Consider the following 20402-nt stretch of genomic DNA (forward strand, 5'->3'; position numbering starts at 1 on the left):
AACACATACATGTGCACACTCTGAAATTAGTGACATTTATTTTTACTTTTTCACAATATTCAGAATATTTTAAGGTGTACTTGTATGTCTGGCTGATGTTGAATTATCTTTTACATCCACTGAAAAGTCTTCAGTGTAGATAAATAAAAGGGTTAAAATTCATCCAGATCTGTGGGAAAAGACTCACTGCTAGTTACTGCAAAAGCTTGATGGCAATGGTCAATCAGTATTTAGTTCTAGAAGAGAATTAGTTTTTCACGTATGGCCAACTGTTTTTTTTTTTTGCCTTATTACATAAAATTATTTGTATCCAAGTTATCTTTGTGCGATATTAAAATTCATGAAAGGATTCAAGTCAAATAAAGAAGAATTTGTAAGAGGCAAGTCATTTTACACAGCACCGTCTCCCATTCATATAATTGTGAGTACTAAAAACATTTAGTTTTCAAAAATCATAGTTTTTTTATTGTAAAATCATTCCACCCCTGTAAACAAAATGGACTCTGAAGGCTCAAAACGTCATGATACTCGTGCCAAGACTGATGAGCGCATTCAACCATCACCAGAGCCATCTAGAACTGAAACCCGCACGTACAAAACGACTACCAAGATGTTTCAAAGCATATTTTGAACTGATAAACCTGATCATTTGCATCTCAGTCTGATTTTGTCAAACCGCTCCTCGGTCTACATATCAAGCTGCACCTGATAGCAGTGGTAGCTGAGAGCAGGGGTGGGAAGAAGGGCCCTTTCACTTCCGTCACCAGAAGAGCACAAAAACACACTTTTTACATGAGCTACCAGCTCATTTTTATGCTCTACCACGCCTACGCAAAGGAGCTCCTGCAATGAACAAGGACCTCAGTGTGCAGTTCAGTAAACCCCATGAGAAACCAACGCAAGAATTCATTCAAACAGATACGCATCCACAAATATGAATACAAATCACTGTTTAATAAATCAAACAAATTATACTGTGCTTTCAATGACACTATGTAGCAAATACTTCTATACATAAAATATAATGACAAGAAGCACCTGACAGGTCAAATAGAATATATATATATATATATGTATTTATGTATATATATTTTTTTTAAACATGATGTGACAAAAAGTACAAAGAGTGAACAAGATTAGAAGCTGATTGGAAAATTGGCTGTGAAAAGCAAAGAAAGACATAAACGTAAAACGTGACAGTCTCTTCAAATGAGGACAGTTTCTTCAGAGCAACAGTTGGACAGGAAATTTTGCAACACCCGAAAACTGGAACGTGACTCAGACTTCAGTAATTAAAGACAAATGAAAAAGAATAATGAACCACAACGTTGTGTGTTGTTTTTTTATTTTATTTTTCTCATTGCACATTTTGTTTCTTGACAGAGTGTGAAGTGAGGCATAACAGCATCTCTAGTTTCTAAAAGGGGCAAAAAAAATGTGTGTAACGCAGGAAGGAGGTGGAGTTTCCTGTTGGCTTTTGAGGAAGCGCAGGATGAAATCGAGTAAGGCACCGCCAGCAGTGGAATTGCAGAGGACGTACAATCTGCCTTTGGCTTCGCTGGGCCCCTGCTTTGGCTCAGCAAGCTGATGAACATTTACATGAAGCAGAAGCAGCGACTCAAATAAACCTGCAGTCGGCTGAGAAATGTGTAGTAAAGCTTTTACATGTGATTGTGACAGTAGAGAACAACTTTGGCTTTTGTAGACGAAACCTCAGTGCATGACCGCAAATTGCAAAGTTGGCATTAATGCTGTTTAACTTGTGTATAATGAAAGAAACAATGTCTGCTCAAAGTGCAACTAGGATGTTGACATCCTGTGTTACAAGCTGCGGACCTTGGACAGAGTGTGTCGTATCTAATCCGTCAACACTGCTTTTCCTGAAAACCCTAAACACTGGAACCTTCCAGCTCTTGCACTCATTATTTGTGCATAAGCAGGTGGAGGAAAGCAACAAAATAAGCTGCAACTGCAGGCAAAGGCAGTGAAAGAAGAGATGGGGTCAGCGTACGAGAAATACAGAAGTGAAATTTTAATTGCGGAGAGAGTGAGAGAGAGAGAGTAAAGATGCAACGCAAGCAAAAGCTCTTTCGGCAGGATCTGATTAAACGTTGTGTCTTGTTGTGTGAGACTGCTCTCACATTGTAGTGAACTGACCATGAGCTTGTCTCAGCTTTGCAGCAATCTGGGGGTTCAGAGAAAAATGATTGCGTTACCAAAAACAGTAATTTCTTATTTATTATTGTAATCTAGACTCTATGCAACTGCTTCCCAGTTAATAAAGCGGGGTAAAGGTCAAAGCGTAACAGACTCAAAATGAAATGTCTTTACCGTCTCGTAAAACTTGACTTGCTCCTCCAGGTACTGCTGCATGACCCGGTTGTAGTCGTAGATACGGTTGCTATGGAAGTGGTTCATTTCAGCTGGGTCACAAAAACAAGAGGGGAAACCAGTGAGTTCAGACAGCACAAGACAATAAACTGCACTGCTGGATTTCAACGGCAAACACGGAGCGCTACCTTGTAAAGTGTAAGACATGGTGCTGAGACGTTTCGACATGGCTACTTTGTCCTGAGTGGTGATTTTGTTGGCAGCCACCAGCTTGTCCCCTTCCTTCACCTTGTCTATAGCTGCCTGGAGGGGAGGGATTAAATATATAGTAAATACATTAAACAAACAAAAAAAAAAAAACACAGGCTTTGTAAAGCATTCAATAAAACCCTTTCGAGTGCTTAATGCTCAGACCAACATACAGCTCTGGAAAAAATGAGACCACTGCACTGAACCCCAATTAAAAATCTCATGGTTATTCCACAAAATATTGATTTCTGAACTCTTCTTGAGTTAAAACACTAGTATTTCTGTTTCTAAATAAATATGAACTTGTTTTCTTTGCCTTATTCGAGGTCTGAAAGCGCTGCATGTTTTTCCATTATTTTGACCATTTCTCATTTTATGCAGATAAATACTAAATATTTGCTTGGAATTTCAGAGACATGTTGTCAGTAGTTCATAGAATAAAAGAACAAGGTCCATTTTACTCAAACATATACCTATAAAAAGTAAAATCAGAGAAACTGATAATTTTTAAGTGGTCTCTTAAAGAACTGTATCTGGAAATACTGTGTATATCACAATATTTCAGTATATATTGAGATATACACTGAAATATCACAATAGGCTATCTCAAGAAACTCCAACTTGAAACACCTCAACACTTGCTCAACCTTCTATTTGGTACAAATTGTGTTTTCAAACAATGTTTGCTCATGTTGCTTCACATCTGGAAATATGGCATAGGTCATTCATATTTTGCTGTGCTAACAGGTCTAGGATTTCTCCTTTACAATGATGTTTATGTGTATTGGGAAATATGTACCTTATGGACCCCAATGGTATCTGGGAAGCATCCAAGGAGACCCTTATATTCATTATTGGTCTCCATGAGGAAGTGAAGATCTTTCTTAGGCTAAAAAAGAAAGAAAAAAAAACACAAGAGGTGATAAATGTAAAAAGGGAAACAGGAAGTAAGAAAGAATAGGAGCAAACACACCAAATGCTAACTTTGGAGCAGGAAATAAGAGAAGAACATGATAAGGGACAATATAGGGAAAGTCACTCAGATAACAACCCCACGGCTTCAAATCGACATTCCGCTGGCTGAGGAAAATTTATGGTCTGCATAACAAATCAAACAAATATCCAGCAGGATGATCTGGTTACAGTGAACAAGGAGGTGTGCCATCGACACTTCTCACTAATCCTTGACCATGTAAGGAATTCACCTTTGTCGCTATCAACAGATCAACTTCATTGGATCCTGCGATGAATCGAGAATATGGCTATAAAATGTGTTACTAAACTATAGCCAGGAACTCACAGGAGCAAAACAAGCTTACCGAGCGAATTCCTCCTCGGAAAGCTGCTGGAACAATCAAACAAAGCCAAGAATTGACTTTATTACACAGAACATCAAACAGGCTATTAAAAAAACCCCAATCAGTTTTCATTTTCTGCCTTTTTAAAATCTGCTTCAGTAAGATCTGACAAGGCATCGAACAGAACGTATTCAGGAAATGTTTTTAAATGTTGTAAGCTGAGATGAACGATAAACAGGCTTAAGAAGCTTTGAGACGTTTCAACCACAAGAGGTCTTCCACTTCCTAGTTCATGATAAAAAATAAATAAATAAAGCAAAAACCTAAAACCACCGATATAATCCAAACATGACTGATGGAAGTGAAACGTAAATAGATGCTGGGAACTAGAACTGAGGTCATCAACAAATCTTTTTTTTTAGGCGACATTTTGCCTGTTCGACAGAAAGCAGAAGCTAAAAGATTACAGACGCTGTTGTGGTTTTGATCGACACTCTGCCAGCTGTAGAGTGAAAAAAAGCCGCTCTACGTTAGAGATGTGCGCTGCATCAGGTGACCTACTTTCCCAAAATGAATCAATACGATACAGAGGCTGAAAAGTTTACCTGCTCTGCCACCAGCTGGGCTATCTCCTCGTAGGTCTTTCCAGCCGCCGTCAAGGCATCGGTTAGAGTCGACTCACCTGCAGCAGATAAAAATATGTCTTCCAACAGATTCTGTCCATCTGCGTGCGACAACCTGCATCTGATTCTCTTATTATAGCTACTCGGTTACAAAACAGAATCTGAAAAATGCAGCTGGAGTCTGGCGAGCGTCTTCTGGAAAACATGAGTGTGCTGCCGAAGGGTGAGCGTCTACCTTGGTATCCACTGCTTGTGAAGACAGTAGAGAGGTTCTGCAAGGCTTTTCCTATTCTCTGGTATTCCTTTGGCAGAGCTGCAGAAGATAAGCGGAAACACTCATGACAATAAGATTTTTGAAGTAAACAATAATTTCAGAACAAAGCGAAGCTGCAGCAAACAATAATTAAGATTCCCAGCTGCGCGAACGTACGTCCTGTGCATCTCTTCCAGTGCTCGTTTCCCACAGTGAGGATTTCCTTCACGCTGTCGTCCATGGCTTTGGTAAACTTACTGAACTGCTCGCATTTCTGCTCCCTGGGAAAAGAGGAACACACGCGGCACGCGTTAACCACATGTGCTACGAGCGCATCGCTGGCTGCTTCTTTGAAGTTTTCCCTTTTCAGATGGTTGGGTTTAACTCACACTTCTAACGGCTCCAGGTCTGCAGCTTCTGGCTCGATTGTGGTGAAGATCATCACTCCAACCGTCTCGTCTTTCTCCGCTTTTCTCTTGCCCGTCTTCCAGTCCTGTCAAAAAACAAAGAATAGTGCTTTGCAAATGTACCGTCATCTCTTGAACATGTTCACATTTTGCTAGATTACAACTGATTGAGACTCTGCCAGCTGCAGAGTGAAGAAGTTGCTCTATGTTAGAGATGTAAATTCTCTCACACTGGTGACCTACTTCCCTGAATATAATTGTAAATGAGCCACGATACGTGATTTTCAATCCTTTTTAAGCAAAATACTTGAAAAGTGTGACAAAAATGAGTAATTATCTAAAAATTCATTACCAAATGTGTAATTCCATCCTTGTAATATTACAGCTAAGATCTTAGAGGATTCTCTGAGAACATTAGCAAACAAGTAGCACCAGAAAAAATGAGGAACAGAGCAGACCAGGAGAGAGACAACATCCCAAGCTTTAAACATCTCACAGCTCTGTTCAATTAATCATCAATAGTAATACTGAATAGTTCTTGTGAATCTGTTGCACAGAAAACTTGACCTTTAAAGAGCAGTGGCAAGACGGAAGACAGAGGTGAGAGGAAGTCAAGAAGGAAGTCTAGGTTAAGGTTTGCCACAAGGCATGCAAACATATTTAAGATGTTCTGGTTAGATTAGGTGAACATTTAACTTAACTTTAACTTTAAATTGCCTACACATAGAATACTGAGTGTGGCAAGAAGCTAAAACCGTTCACAGTGAAACGTGGTGGCAGCATCATGGTGTGGTAAAATGACTGAAGGTAAACACAAGGCAAACCTGGAAAAGACTGGAACAGTAACAGTAACAGGATAGAAACACTATCCAGAGCTACAACAGGATGGCTTAGATAGAAGTATGTGTGCTGGAATGGCCCAGTCCAAGTCCAGACCTAAATATAAGTGAGAACCTGTGGCAAGACTTGAAAATTGATGCTCCTCGTTCAATCTGACTGAGCTTAAGCTATTTTGCAAAGAAGAATTGGGAAGAATTTCAGGCTTAAATATGCAGAACTAATAGTCATTCTCCTGAATGCATCCAGTTATGACTGCATAAGTGGACTTTAAAGATTTTCATCAGTAATCATCATTTTTACTTATAATTCACAAAAATGCTATTCTGTGACCAACCAAGTTTGTGACTGTAGCAAGATCCCAGGGACATGTATACTGAAAGCACTGTACCTCAGTAAAACAATAAAATGAGGACGGCAATCAGGTGTTTATTGTGAACTGCTTGTTTCCGCAATAAAATATAGTCAGTTTGAACAGTTAAGCATTGCAATCTAACCACACATTTTCCTGGAAAATATAGTACGTTGTACCTTTTCATCTTTGTATGTGAGGAAAAGCTGGAACACATCGCTGCCAGAAATAACAGGGTGTCTGCACATCCTGGACATCCAACCCTGCAACCGCTCCATGCGCATCTTAATAAACTCCTCCTCAAAACGCCCTTCAGAACAAAAACAACAGATATTTATTGTGGTGCTTGCATTTAAAATACCAACGTACCATTCTAAATAATTTCTAACTGGCGTAGAAATGAGCTCACCTGTCACCTGCTTGTCTGGCAAAGAGGGAATTGGAATGGCCGACCCAAATTTGTCCAGGAGTCTCTCATAGAGCCAATCAAAGTGCTTGTATCTATGATTGACAGGTCGGTTTGTTGTCTGCAAACCAGAAACGAGATAAGCAAGTAGGGAAAAAACAACAACATCCATTTAAGACATTAAAAGTATTATTTTCAGATGATTTCTTGCAGTCGCAATGCTAAAGCTCTAGTTTATGGCAGAGTTTATTTTGCATTGTGGAGAAGAGTCTGCAAACTCACATTGGGTGTGATTTGGTACTCTATGTAGCTCTTGAGGCCGTACATCTTGGACCCTTTCTTGGGATCGGCTACGATGCAGTCTATCTGGGTTTCTGGGTAAGACCACACAGGACCAACCTCGCCCACCTGAGCATGCAAAACATAAACCTTTAGAAGAGGACCCAAGCACTGCAAAAAACAGTCAAAGGAAAGTGACATTCTCATTATGACGGCGGCGCTAAATGTTCTAGGCGTCGTAAACACAGCACACGTTCTTGAAATAAGTCAAAGATGAGATAACGAGTGCAGCTGTGGGCTGGTTAAATCAGATAGTGTTGATGTCATTTTTGTGAAACACGGCTATCATTGGGGCTCACATACGTATATCGACAGCTTGTCTTTCCCTTTCGCAATCTGTTTGCAAAGAAGGTAGAGCTCAGGACCAGACTTGGAGAATCCTGGGAATCTGTTAGAAAATAGCAATAAACGTCTCTTGATTAGAACATGTTGCTACAATATAACCTCAGGTGATTTTAAAATTAGAATCAAAGTGCTTTCACGGGATTTTGTTGCATTAATCTTATAACAAACGATTCTGAAGCCTCGTGTACAGAAGACGTAATAAAACTTACTTATTGAGGGATATTTTCATCGACGAAGCATGCATTCCTCCTCTCTGTATTCCACCGGCTTCCCCAGATTCCGATTCTGCGTAGCCGGCACTTGATTTCATCTCATCCCATTCATCGTCCCACTCGTCATCCTCTGCCGCTGAGAGAGAAAGATGATTCAAATATGATTGTCTTTAATCAGAGTGACATGGTCACATTTGTTTGTTCCCCAATAGTTATATTTAAAATTGTTTCCTTTTAACAAAATTGGTGGAATGGAATCTTAAAATAGGGTTTGCACAATATCAGAAAATCGTGCAATGGCGATATTGTGGATAAATATAGTGATAATAATACCCTTTGCAATAAGAAAACATTTTCCTCTCTCATCTGATTTTCATTAGTGTGCCTCCAGATGTTTTTCTGACTTTCAACATCTTGGGCACTGAGATGACGGGATCATTTGCAGGGAGACACCATCCAACACGCTCAAAATATTGCTTGTGATATATTAGCCAAAAATATTCCTTTGCAGTATTATTGTCAAATACATGGATATTGCAGTCGCAATACATTTTGTGATAAATTGAGCAGAACTATATTAAATGAGTAGGATCAAAGTAAAGGTTGATACCCGTCCCTGATAAAAGCAACCGGATGAGCACCTTTTGAGACTCATTTTCTTGGGTCAAAATCAGAGTTTGCATTTTTCAGGCCAAATTTCATTCTGTTAAAAAAACAATACACATGTTCAAGCTCAGTAAGAAAACAAAGCAAGAGCTCAGTGATGCTAAAGTAAACAGTTCTGCACATTCCAGGATTAATTTTCTAAGGCAAAGGGTAATTAATACTTGAGTCAGAGAATATTTCCCCATTCGATTCAGGAGATGTAGTAATAACTATACAACTTTTTTCACATTTGTAAATAGTTGGCATGCTTTCTAAAAAAAAAAACAAAAAAAAAACAAAAAACATTTGAGTACCTCAATCATCACATCAAACCAGCAGGTTAAAACTATGGTACATCTATTTCACAGGTTAATTTCACAATTTGTTCTGAGGCATATTTACTTTTCTGCTATGAACTAAGTTGCGTCTAATATGTTGGATCTCAAGGCTTATAGAGGACTGAAACTAACAGGTGAATAAATTATGCAAACATGTTACTACTGCCACAAAAAGCTACAGCTAGACTAATTTTGCACTTCTTTTGCAGTCCGTTAGAAATATAAAAACAAGCACTAAAAAAACATAACATCTAAAATCCTCTAAAATATAATAGAGGAACCACATCCAGCAGTTTCTAAAGACACAGCTGTTAATCTAGTGTCAGTATTGAGCTTCAAACACATGCTTTAGGAAAAAGAAAATGTGATTCATTTTGTCACACCAGAACAAGAAAACATCCATCAGGCAATAAAGCAGATACCTGTGTAATCAATAAGGTAAGGATATGGGTAGATGTCTTTGGCTGAGAGAAAGAAAAGGGGAAAGTCTGTTCATTTTTCTCATGGCAGCTCATTTCCTCTGTTCCATTTTTTTTTTTTTTTTATTAAAAACGCATCAGGAGAATTTAAAATCCAGGTGGAGTCATTTGTCCCTGTGAGTCATTAGTGAGGCTAACTTTTCCAGTCTGGCAAAAACAAAATTATGACTCGATAGGCTGCAGAAAAGCTGGAGCATTTCACAGGAGAGAAACAGCATCAGTGTTAGATTTGCTCCTACGCAGACCTGAATGACATTTCCTAACCAGAGTTTAGGCCCAAATCTGTCCGAAAATTTGTCTAAGGACTCAGAGGTCTGTGGAAAAGATTTGTTATTATAATATTATAATATCCTAAATTTGCCTTCTGCAAAGTAGAGTGACCAAATAACACCAAATCAACATGTAGCACTGAATCAAAAGGTGCTTCGACTAAGGATTAGTTTCAAGACGTAATTAATAAATAAATCTACTACATATAATGTTTGCATGCTGTGGAGGGCAGAACATTTTATTCTGATGAAAAACAGCATGAAACCTAAACAAATGTGTATTTAATAGGTCTGATCTGCAGATTACGAGAAATATGTACCAAAAGACACAAATTGAGACCTGTTGTGAGTTGGGCTTTAAAACTGTGCCAACCAATAAATGTTGGAGCAACCGGCTGATTTCATTTACCATCAAGGTATTCTACCAGATGCAGCAAAAGGTACAGCGTTACCACCACATGCAAGAATGAGAAGCCTGCAATTTATCTCTGACAGACAAAGCTTTTTCTTCTCTGAGGCTATATAAACCTGAAAGTGATGAGCTGCTCAGAGATTTTTACTATCTTCCTGGTTCACAATGGGAGAGACTTTTTATTGGCTCTATTTTACTGAATGAGCTTCTATAGTCACATGAATATCACAAGACTTTAGTCTTCCATTTAAATTCAAAAGTTATATTTCTTTGTAGTTTACAGCATTTATAACTCATTTGTTCTGGTTATTTGTGCTGCGCATGAACTAAGATAAATGAAATAATTTGTCCCTGTTGTCTAGATCTATTACCGAGATATCTACAAATAGATTTTATTTTGTAAAACCTGCTAAAACTCAGTATGAGCTGTCTGAGTGGCTATTTGTGTCTTCACTAAAAGCTTAAGAAAAGTTCATTTTATGACAGATTTGTGAAAAGATTAACTCGCAGAATGATTTGATGGGACAGAACTGTCATATTTATGCTCATGTGAGCAACCGATGGTATTATAGTTTTTATGTTTTTATTTTAAATCATCTCAGGAATATGTAATTAACTTCAATCGTACCACTAAAACAAAGTAAAAGCAATGATGAAATACAATTGAAACTTGATATTTACACACTGCACAACAAACACAGCATTTCTTTCTCTGCCCAACATCAAATTTTTATATCACAGGGTGGTTTTAACAAGCAAAGTTTTCCCCAGTGTATTATAAGCCTGGCGGGCCACCAGGCTTTACTTGCCTTAGACCAGACTAAGCGTTGTTTATTTTAAAAAGGGCTATTTGTACGCCAGTAACGGTGACAGTAAAGACGGATTAAGTTAGGTTTATAGTTGATGTATTGAACAGGGTGAGGGCTTATGTGCACCAACTGCCCCATTCCTGTGCCCGCCTGTTGGCCTTGCACAGTATTATTCCCAAATTATGATGCCTTGCTTGTGCCCCTCCAAATTTTTGTAACTTAACATTTTTCAACATAAAAACATGCCGGGCTGCTGGTGGACTGCCCTAGCGCCCCTACCACCAGACTTAGCAGGTTCGAAACCCTGAATCAACATTTAATACATAAAGTCTAAGCTGAACAACAACAAAAATACAAAACTAGCATCTAAAAACACCTAGAAGCTCCTCTGGAAACATAATTCTAACTTAACACCAAGTCCAACATATGCAGCTGCTGTTAAAACAAACTGTTTCTTACCTGGACCTTGGTAAGCCTGAGGGTGACCCTGTGATACATTGCCCCAGGGGTCAGGAGCACTCTTCCCAGTCTGAGTGCCCTCTGGATTAGACGCCCAGTTGTTGTTTGTGCCCCCTGAAGGGTCTGCATTCCACGCTGACCAGGGATCATTACCATTGCTGGCCTGAGAGAGATGTACAAGAGAGGCTAGTGAGGGATGAAAGGGAGGACTGTGACGGCAGAGAGGAGAGAGAACAGACAGGGTCTGTTTCATGTGAAGCCGACAGTGGTCCTAAATCAACATGCTTTTCAAACGTGGTGCAGACCTGTCCTTCAGCGGAGCATACATTAAGAAATGATTCAGCAATGACAGCTTTGGTCTGCCATTGCCGTTTTCTGAATGTGCTTTCATCTAAATTAGATGAAATGTTGCAAATGTGCCGAAAGATGCATGCTCAAACTCATACATTATGCTTAGGTTACTGTTTTCACAGCTCTTATAAGCACTGAGATAAACTCCAGGCCATGCTTCAAAGTCTTGCATCGAGAAGCATGCAACAGGATTTGTCTGTGTGTGTGCGCACCCTTTGAAGGTTAAAATCTGAATACTACTAACCAAAACTTTAATGCAAACTGCTGGAAGAAGAAAATTACGTAATGCAGTTATGAAAAAAGAAAAAGTTGTTTTATTTTTAAAATTTGTAAAATGTTCTACTGTATTTACATCAAATCAAGAAATGATTGCTTATGTAGAAACCGTTTTATGAATCATTCAGGGTAAATAAATTTTGGCATCACTGAATGAATAGTTGGGATGCTTCAACTGATCGGCTGCTGCTTGGAATTGTCTCACTTCCTGATTAATAGTTAACTGCTGGAACTGCTGTAGATCAGACCTGTTAGTGAGTGAATATATCATAGCTGTCAACTGGACCACCAACAGCAGAATTACAGTTCACTAATTTTTAGATAAATAAGGTTAAAGGAAACAGTTTACTACAGAAGCATGGCTGGCATTTCATGTGTTATACTACCATTTAGACAGCCAACATTATGAATTCATCTTACTCTGTGAACAAAGGAGACCTCAGTAGAGAAAAGGGTTTATTTACACGGAAGTTGCTCTGTTTTATCCTATTGTTAACCTTCATCTGTCTTGAAATAAGTCTGCTTTTATAAAACGTTTACAGTCTGGCAGAAGATTTTGAGTCAATGTAGGTCCACATTTACCACGCAGGATAGACATAGAGCTGGCTCTTCTTACTTTTATGACAGCTAAATGCTAATAAAAGTTTACGGTGAGTTCAAAAACAGGCAGTTTTGTACTTATTTTTCTCTTTGTTTTGTTAAAACACATAATGTTTATTTTGCTGCGGAGCATGATGCAGCATAGCGGGCTCTCTCATTCACATGTTCAGGCTGTAATATTTCAACGTTGTAATAAAACTATGTTATAAAAAAGAACGCTTCAATGGTGTAGCGTGATTTATCAACAAACAAAAGATATTTTTTAAAATAAAAATGGAAAATTTTACTTTTGCAATACACAAAGCAATATGCATTGTATATTTTGTTAATTTTGTTTTGAAATAAGCTAAATATGATGCTGTATTCTGACTAATAAAAGAGATACAATGCTGTAATTTCATAACACTTCTTAAGAAATTGCAATGTTTCTCTCAAACATTGTTGTCAATTGAGATGAATACATATTTTTCTCACGCTATCATTCTTATCTGTGATTACAAAGCTTCTAAGACTTTGAGGAACTCAGGCTCTATCACCACTGCCAGGTGCGATCACTTCCAGCAGGGAAATTTCATCAAAGAGCCTAAATGTGTCATTGGCATGCAAATGTTTACACAAAAACAAATACTGCATTGCAAACAGTCTGTAGATACGTTTAACAGTGCACACATTGATGACGCAATAATACAATTTAAATATCATTTTGCAGCCCTAGAGGAGTTGATCCGAGATTTCCAGTAACAAAAAGGGGAAAACAGGTTTCCGACTGTTGATTTCTTTGCTGTTAAAATTTTCTGAGATCAATCAGAGAAAAATCAGAATCAGATAAAATTGGTAATGTCTGGCTTCACAAAAAGTGGAAATTTGAATCCGTCTATAAAACTGCATTCGGTGCACATTTAATAAAGAATCCTGATTCACATTTTAAAGTGTGCATGATGATTTGTGTAATCTGGAACCATCCATTTGTTTGCTCAACGGTGCAAGGTGAAAACAGAAGGTGAGAGAGCATGCGTTTTTTTTTTTTAGACAGAACGTGAATGTGTCAAAGCAGATCAAACGGATAACCAAGGTGAGAACTGGTGAAGACAAGACGGCTCAAACTAATGCCTCTTGTCGTGCTCGCAACCCCCAAGTGGCATTTACCTCCTCGGGGGATGGGAAGAAAGGGGTAACTGGGGTGTCTGGGGTGTCTGGCACGGGACTCAAAGCCCCAGAATCCACCTTGAGGGGAATAGAAGGTGAGATGAGAACAAAATGCTTGCAGTGAGGGTTAAAACTGAGCAGAGAGTGGGTTAAAGTGAGGCCTCAACATATGCGCTTGAATAAATAAGAAGCTATGAGCGACTAAAGCTGACACATTTCCTGCAGTGATTCTTAAACATACTGTGGCCCAAACATTTTCACCAATCCAGCAGTGTGCTCTTTTTTTTTTGTGGAAGCTTCTGGCTGCTCAAGTCAGAAGAGACCACTCAAACCATTTCCTCTCAGTTCTGCAATACTACATTTAAAAATATGTCAGTTTGAAATTATATCTCTCACTGCATCTGCTCTCACTTCTGCATCTGGGGTTCACAAAAACTGGACAAAAAAAAAAAAACTGTGAATCAAACACACTTCTCCTTTTTTTTTTCTTGCTCTTCAACACCATTCCATCATACAATGCCTCATCAAAATGTAAAAAATGTATTTTATAGCTTGTTATGTTAAATTTCTAATTATTTTATTGTACAGACCAACCCAAAATGTTCCACAATTATGGATCGGAATAACCAGGATGAATGTTGTTCATTTTTAGGTATAAAGACCTGAAGACAGTGGTGTGGATTTGTATTTCTATCTTTTTTTTTTTTTATTCTGACACCTCAAAAGAAAATGAAGTCACAAAACATCATAAAAACAGCAGACAGAACAGACCTCTAATCAGAAAACCATTAAAGAGGCCTGAAGTGACTCTAGAGGAGCTGCAGAGATGCACTGTTCAGGTGGAAGAATCTGGAAAAAGTTGAGTCTTAGTATTAAAGTTTTCAAAAGATAAACAATTACTCAAAGAAATCTGTTTGCCACATATTATGGAAGGAAGGCTCTAACATTGCCCCATCAAACTGAAAACCACACCCCAATGTAGAAACATGGTGGTTGCAGTGTCATGCTTAAGAAAAATGTGCAAAATCCCTAAAGCTGGTAAAGACAGACCCTGAAAGACTAACAATACATATGAATACATATGCACACCGATGTGAAAATGAAACCAATACGTTTCTTTCCACTTCAAATTTAAGTGCTACTTTGTTTTCGTCTATGATAAAAAAATTTCCAGAATAAATTAGTTTGCAGTTGTCTTCTGACAAAAAGGTATGAAAACCCCTCCAGAGCACTTAAAAAATTTTTAAAACAGAAACGTGGTTGGTGAAACATGGTAGGTGGTCTGCTTGTTATTGTTGTGTATTTTCGCCACATGCGAGGAGGCTAAGCAGTGGTACTTGGCTTGGGGAGAAAACGAGACGTCAGTTCAGCAACAGCATCTTCACCAGCTTGGCTCTTTACCTGGTTTTGTGCAGGTGTTGATACAGGTGCAAATGCGTCAAAGACAGACAGGTCCGGATATGCGGCGTTTCCTGCATTTGAAGGGGGTGCCGTCGACGCTGCAGGAAATTCATTTTTGAACTACAAAATGAAAAAGAAGAGAAAAAAATGGTTTTATTAGGTGGAAAAAAATAATGTAATTTCACCATAATTTAGCTCTATGGTAACATGATCGCCTTCCTGTCTGTCTTCTTCAGATTCTGTTAACAAATTGTGACAGCACAGGGTGGCGACTTCCACATATGCTCAACCACAATGCAAAGCTTATTTTTACTTTACTACGTCCTATTTTCTTCAGCATACTAAAAAGGCACAAATAGTTGCTGCTTGAGTAACAGAGGGTCTGTGTTTTATCAATAGCCAAAACATGAACTTTAACTGTGGTTATCATCTGGAAGTTTTTAAGAGTTGGGCATGAGATCTAAACAGTCCTGGAGCAGCTGGGGAGTTAAGTAAAGTTCAGGCAAGCTTGTTTGGACTATTAGAATAGTTGAAGCTATCAGTCTCGTTCACGTGTACACACAGGCGTTACACTGGGAGTTGTTGTGGAAGGTTTTTATTTTTTACAGAGGAGGCTAAACTGTTGGCATCCGCAGACTTTACTTTTATTCAGAGTCTGAATGTCTTTAGAGTGAATCATATCCACGGATGCAGTCAAGAGAACCGGATCAGGCTGGACACACACACAAACACACACTTAAAAAAAAACCCTAATCAGCAGATCCCTGAAGGAGGAACATCCTGTTGTGATTTCAATGTCAGGCGAAGCGACAGCACCACGGTTAGCATGTGCATCCTGGTGTCTGATAGGGAGGTCACACGCTCTTCTCACCCTGACCTTACAACATGCAACTATCAACTTTTGTTTTTAATTAAACTGGTGATATGTTAGTGTTAAATAGCGTGTGCGGTGAAATGTCTCCTAAATTATTCGCTTCATTATCAGCGCTTCCTGACTTACCTCAATGTAATCTTCAGGCACCAGTCCAACCTCTCCTCTTGAGTTCTGTGCTTCAATCCAACCGCCTCCGATACCCTAGGATGAATATTAGCAGAATATTAGTACAAATAAGCACAGATTGTATGCCACCCTAAACTACACGGGTTTTGCAAGAACAGTTGAGTTTTTTTAACCAGAAAACAAATCGTCTCTTCCGATTTTCACATTTTGTCACGCAACAACCAAACATTGTATCAGGATGTGACAGAGCAGCACCCGATAGTGCAAAATACTAAAATGATAGAAAAAGGAAAAAAAATGAAACATTGTTTTCAAAATCTTTTCAAATTAAAAAAAATCACAAAATGTAGGTGTCCGTTAACAGAAATAGAAAGAGGAACGCAGAACTGCAAACCTACCAAAAATATGGACGTCCAAATAAAGAGACAGGCCAGGGAGCAAGAGCTTTAACAAGAGATGAAGCCAAGAGGCCTTCGGTAATTCTGGAGGAGTTGCAGTTATTAGTTGTAGACTCATGAAAAATAGTGTCAAAAAAGGTTCCCTGGCTGGGTGAAACCACAATTCTGTTTACTGGCCTACATTCAACACACTGTGTGTCCAGGAATCCCGACACAGAACCCTGAGCCATGCCCAATTTGAAACATGGAGGTGGAAGCATCATGGTGTGGAGTTACAATGGAATAGTTTAAACTGATTGTGCTGGAACGGGCAAGTCAAACTCCTTGTCAAAATCTAAATAAGCATCTGCTGAAACACTTGAAAGTCAGTGTTTACAGACACTTCCCGTCTGATCTGCATGAGCTTAAGCTACATGAAAAAAAAAAGAGGATTAAATTTCCATCGATGTGCAAAGCTGGTATTGAGGCATCAGAAAGACCTGCAGCTGTAAATGGTTCAGCACACTTACAGCCTAAAACAAATGCTGTGCTTTGCGTTAGTCTGTCCCAAAAAACCCCAATAAAATCTAATAAAGTTTGTGTTTGTAATGTGACGACAGGCAAAACCGTTTGAGTGGCATAACAATCTTTCAACGCACCGTGAGTTTATATGGTGCCATTTTCGACTGGTTAAAGAGATTCCAGCAGATGGCTTAAAAGAAAGACTGACATTTGGAAGCTATAGATTTTCTATGAAGGTTTATAAAATTCCCAGCTACAGCCTATTTGGCAAAGACAAAAAAAAAAAAAAAAAAAAAAAACACCAACTCTTCCTGATTTGGTTCTGACAGACTTAGATTCGAAAACTATGTAGGTCAGCACAGCGTAAGTAAGCTTTGAACTGTTGGCAACTGATTCCAATGACATCATGTTTGTTCAGTCATTTGTTCCCCTCTCTTCTTTGGTAAGTAATTTATGAGACACCATTTGAGCAACACAAGATCATGTGATCTTGCTCTGTTCAGCTGAGTCAGTTTTCAACGCCAAAATCGTAAAGAGCTTCATACAAGCCATCAATCTTTTTTTTTTTTTAACTTTAAACCAATAAGATCCAAAACAAACTCCTTCCTCAGTGAAAACGTTGATAAATTTAAAAAGAGTATGACTTTTACACACAAATATCTGAAAGCTTAGGTCCTGTGTACAATAACAGACAGTTTTAGTTTTTTGTGGGTTTTTTTTTTTTTTTTTACCTTATTGGTGACAGTGATTGTCTCGCCTTCTTTCACTGTCAGCTCATTGTTGCCGGGCTCTGCGGTGAAGTCATATAAAACCTGTGCCTGAGAACAAACAAGAAAGAATGATCAATGGTTCTGCTCCTTAAACGTTAGTGCACGGACAGGACATTCAATGACCCCTGTGGCAAGCTAACAGCGGTGAAGGAAAAACAGAGGTAATGACAAACAGGTCAAGCTAGTTCTTATAGGCAAGTCGCATTGCTGATTATTACTAATTTCAATGTTTATCCAAAACAAGACGTGAACCAGTAGATTAACCAATTCCTGTGACACATAGTCGGATCGGCTAATTTATAGTTCCTTCGGTAACCACGAGACCACAAGAGAGCAAATATGCACCATTCACTCATTAGTGACAAAAAAATAAATAAAAATACAGAGAAAACTTTCAGCAGTGGAATGTGAGGCAGAACAGAGATCTGCTTCAGTCTTAGTAAAAACTGGGATTATACTCAAGGGTAAGTCACGGAAGTCGCATCAAAAAGGCCTCACCATCGCAGGCAAAGTTGTCATGTCTTTTCAAATATCTTAGAAAATTATTGGATATTTGTTATTATGATTAACAAAATTATTCTGCCTCCTACGTGAACAGTTTGGTAAAGATGTATTTACTTTTAGAATGGTTTATGGCAAAAATAAGATATTTATCAAGCGCAGAAACCGAAAAAGCTCATACGCAAAAACTGGACATTTACTTCATGTGTTTTGCGTTTTTAAGAAAAAATTTCATAATCCATATTTTAGATATAAAGCTAAGGCTTTAAGCTTTTAAAAAAATATTGGCATCATGTGTTTTAAAATTGGGTTGTATTGAGGTATGCATAGAAAATCATAACTAGACGCCAGTTATGGTGGTTTTTGAATCTGATTAGGTTATGTCCTTGCTGCCTCCCTCTCCTGGCGCGGGCTACTCGGATGAGACCCCAGGCACACGCAGAATTTGCTGGAAGGACTACATATTCCTTTTGGGCTAGAAACACAGATTATTATCAGAATAAGATGTAGAATGTCATTGGAGAGAAGGGTGGTTGCGTTTCCATCCCGGACCTGTTGCCCCAGTGACTTGATGTCGGATAAGTGGGGGAAAATACATGCAACAGCTCAACTTTTCTCCTATGCTGTTCCTGTGATTTATAGTTGAGCTTTCTGGCAAGATTTATGGAAAGCTTTAATTGGTATGCCTGTTAAACACTCAAATGCATGCACAGAAACAGAACAGTCAGCCTGACTAACTTGTGTCAGCTAACGTCCACTTGTCACATTATCAAAGGCAAAACGTATAATATTCTACACAATAAGCTTGGAAAGTACCACTAGTCCATATTTATGTTTAAACATATAAAAAATAAACTTGTAATAACTGACTGTCTAAACATTATTAATGTTGTAATGAATATGGCATATTATTCTAGTAACTGAAAGAATAATTGCTATTTTAATTTAAACCAATTTGATCTCTGATTTGCTTTAAATACAACTAATTATGGATTATTTGACAAAGGGTCTAAACAATGTTATGACATATGCCTAGACTGTAAGAATTTTGATAACTGAACTATTATTTTAATTATTAAAAGCATTACAAATAAAAATGTGAAACTCATTAAAATATTTTTGACTTCCCAGAAAGGACTGAACTGAAAATAATGCATGATGTTACAATAAATAATCCCTATACATCAGCTCTGCTTATTTTATTTTATTAACAAAATCATTTTTAAAAAGTCAAAGTATTCATTCTCAAACATAAATTGTTTTGATTTCTACTTTTATACCTAAATATATCTCTCAAATTTAAATAATGAAATGCACCAAAATAACGTTTATTATTAAGATATATTAGATAGTTTCATAAACAGTAAACAACACCGCAAAGTTATTTAGCTTTTAAATGTATTGTTTTGACTATAAAATCATTCCTCCTCAATTCAAATAGCTGTCCTACGACTGAACCCGGAAGACTACATTTCCCAGAATTCTGCGGAAGTAGCAATGACCGACACTGTGGAGGCTGTAAAATGTCACAAGACAGTTTCTTGACGATACACATTTTCCATGTTTACCAGAAGCTGTTGTTTCACTTTTACTCCATACACCTGTACCATAAGCAACCACGCGTTTATAGAATACTTAAAAAATTAGTTTAATTTGAAATGTAGTTTCACAAATATTCACAACAGCACTTGACAAACTACAACTCTGACAACCCGAATCTATTGCTAGTACAAACACTAAAAAACAACTGGCAGGGGAAACCGCAGGGGACAGGACCGAGATCAACACGTCTAAATCTCTCTGAAAAGTTAACATTCCTACCTTTAACGCCATTGTGGCAGCATTGATCAATCATTACAGAAACAGGCCCCGTGTTTTTTTTTAAGATTTCCAGTCCTCAGCTGGTCATCTCCCCCCGCTGCTCTTCAACTGCTGCTGGCGAAGAAAAGTCGACAAGTCCTCCCTTCCGCGAGTCTTCGCGTCACAGTCCTCAAACAAACGATTAAAAACAGTTTAAAGCTTAAAAAGAACAGGCGACAAATAAAGGAAAGTGACGACGGAGCAGATTCGGAGGGACAGAGCTAAGTTTGAACCGCGTAAGGAGCTGCTGCTGACAGCGCGGAGGAGGGAGTGACCTGAGATACGGAGAGAAACCGGAAAGGTATTCCAGGTCCGATATAGTTCCCCACAGACTTGACTCTGAAATTAATTAAATTTAAAACATATATTTTAAAAGCTAAATATCTTTATTAAAAGTAAAAATAAAAATAAAAAATAAACTATATTTACTTAAACTTTAAAACACCCCTTTAGCCCTACTTCCTTACCTTCTTTTCAGTCAGTATTACAATAACAAAAGAAGACATATAATTGACGTGCATACGTTAAATACTAA

At 38.2% G+C, this 20402-nt stretch overlaps 1 protein-coding gene across 2 annotated transcripts; it reads right to left on the reverse strand.

The window, feature by feature from the left end:
* Positions 1 to 935: 935 nt before the first annotated feature.
* On the reverse strand, positions 936 to 20212 carry snx9b (sorting nexin 9b). Of its 2 annotated transcripts, XM_015004481.2 has the most exons (19): positions 19829 to 20212; positions 17468 to 17554; positions 15838 to 15912; positions 14838 to 14957; positions 13437 to 13514; positions 11064 to 11226; positions 7650 to 7788; positions 7399 to 7483; positions 7039 to 7164; positions 6760 to 6877; positions 6530 to 6660; positions 5144 to 5247; positions 4932 to 5035; positions 4737 to 4814; positions 4484 to 4560; positions 3380 to 3469; positions 2520 to 2634; positions 2332 to 2423; positions 936 to 2185 (listed from the first exon to the last, which is right to left on the reverse strand). In XM_015004481.2, exons 1-19 carry the CDS (start codon positions 19838 to 19840, stop codon positions 2138 to 2140), a joined length of 1842 nt encoding a protein of 613 aa, XP_014859967.2. In that variant the 5' UTR covers positions 19841 to 20212; the 3' UTR covers positions 936 to 2137. The 2 variants fall into 2 exon arrangements, with proteins under 2 accessions (XP_014859967.2, XP_014859969.2); XM_015004483.2 differs by lacking the exon at positions 13437 to 13514 and having other exon boundaries at positions 19829 to 20208.
* Positions 20213 to 20402: the final 190 nt, after the last annotated feature.

This window comes from Poecilia mexicana, unplaced genomic scaffold (assembly GCF_051168715.1).
Source record: "Poecilia mexicana isolate PSO_F unplaced genomic scaffold, ASM5116871v1 scaffold_21, whole genome shotgun sequence".
NCBI lineage: Eukaryota > Metazoa > Chordata > Actinopteri > Cyprinodontiformes > Poeciliidae > Poecilia > Poecilia mexicana.

Coding starts and splice junctions, on each gene's coding strand:
- snx9b (XM_015004481.2), bottom strand. Junction 14,958..15,837: donor TGCCTGAAGATTACATTGAG/GTAAGTCAGGAA, acceptor TTCATTTTGTAG/TTCAAAAATGAATTTCCTGC. Junction 4,561..4,736: donor CACAAGCAGTGGATACCAAG/GTAGACGCTCAC, acceptor TATCTGCTGCAG/GTGAGTCGACTCTAACCGAT.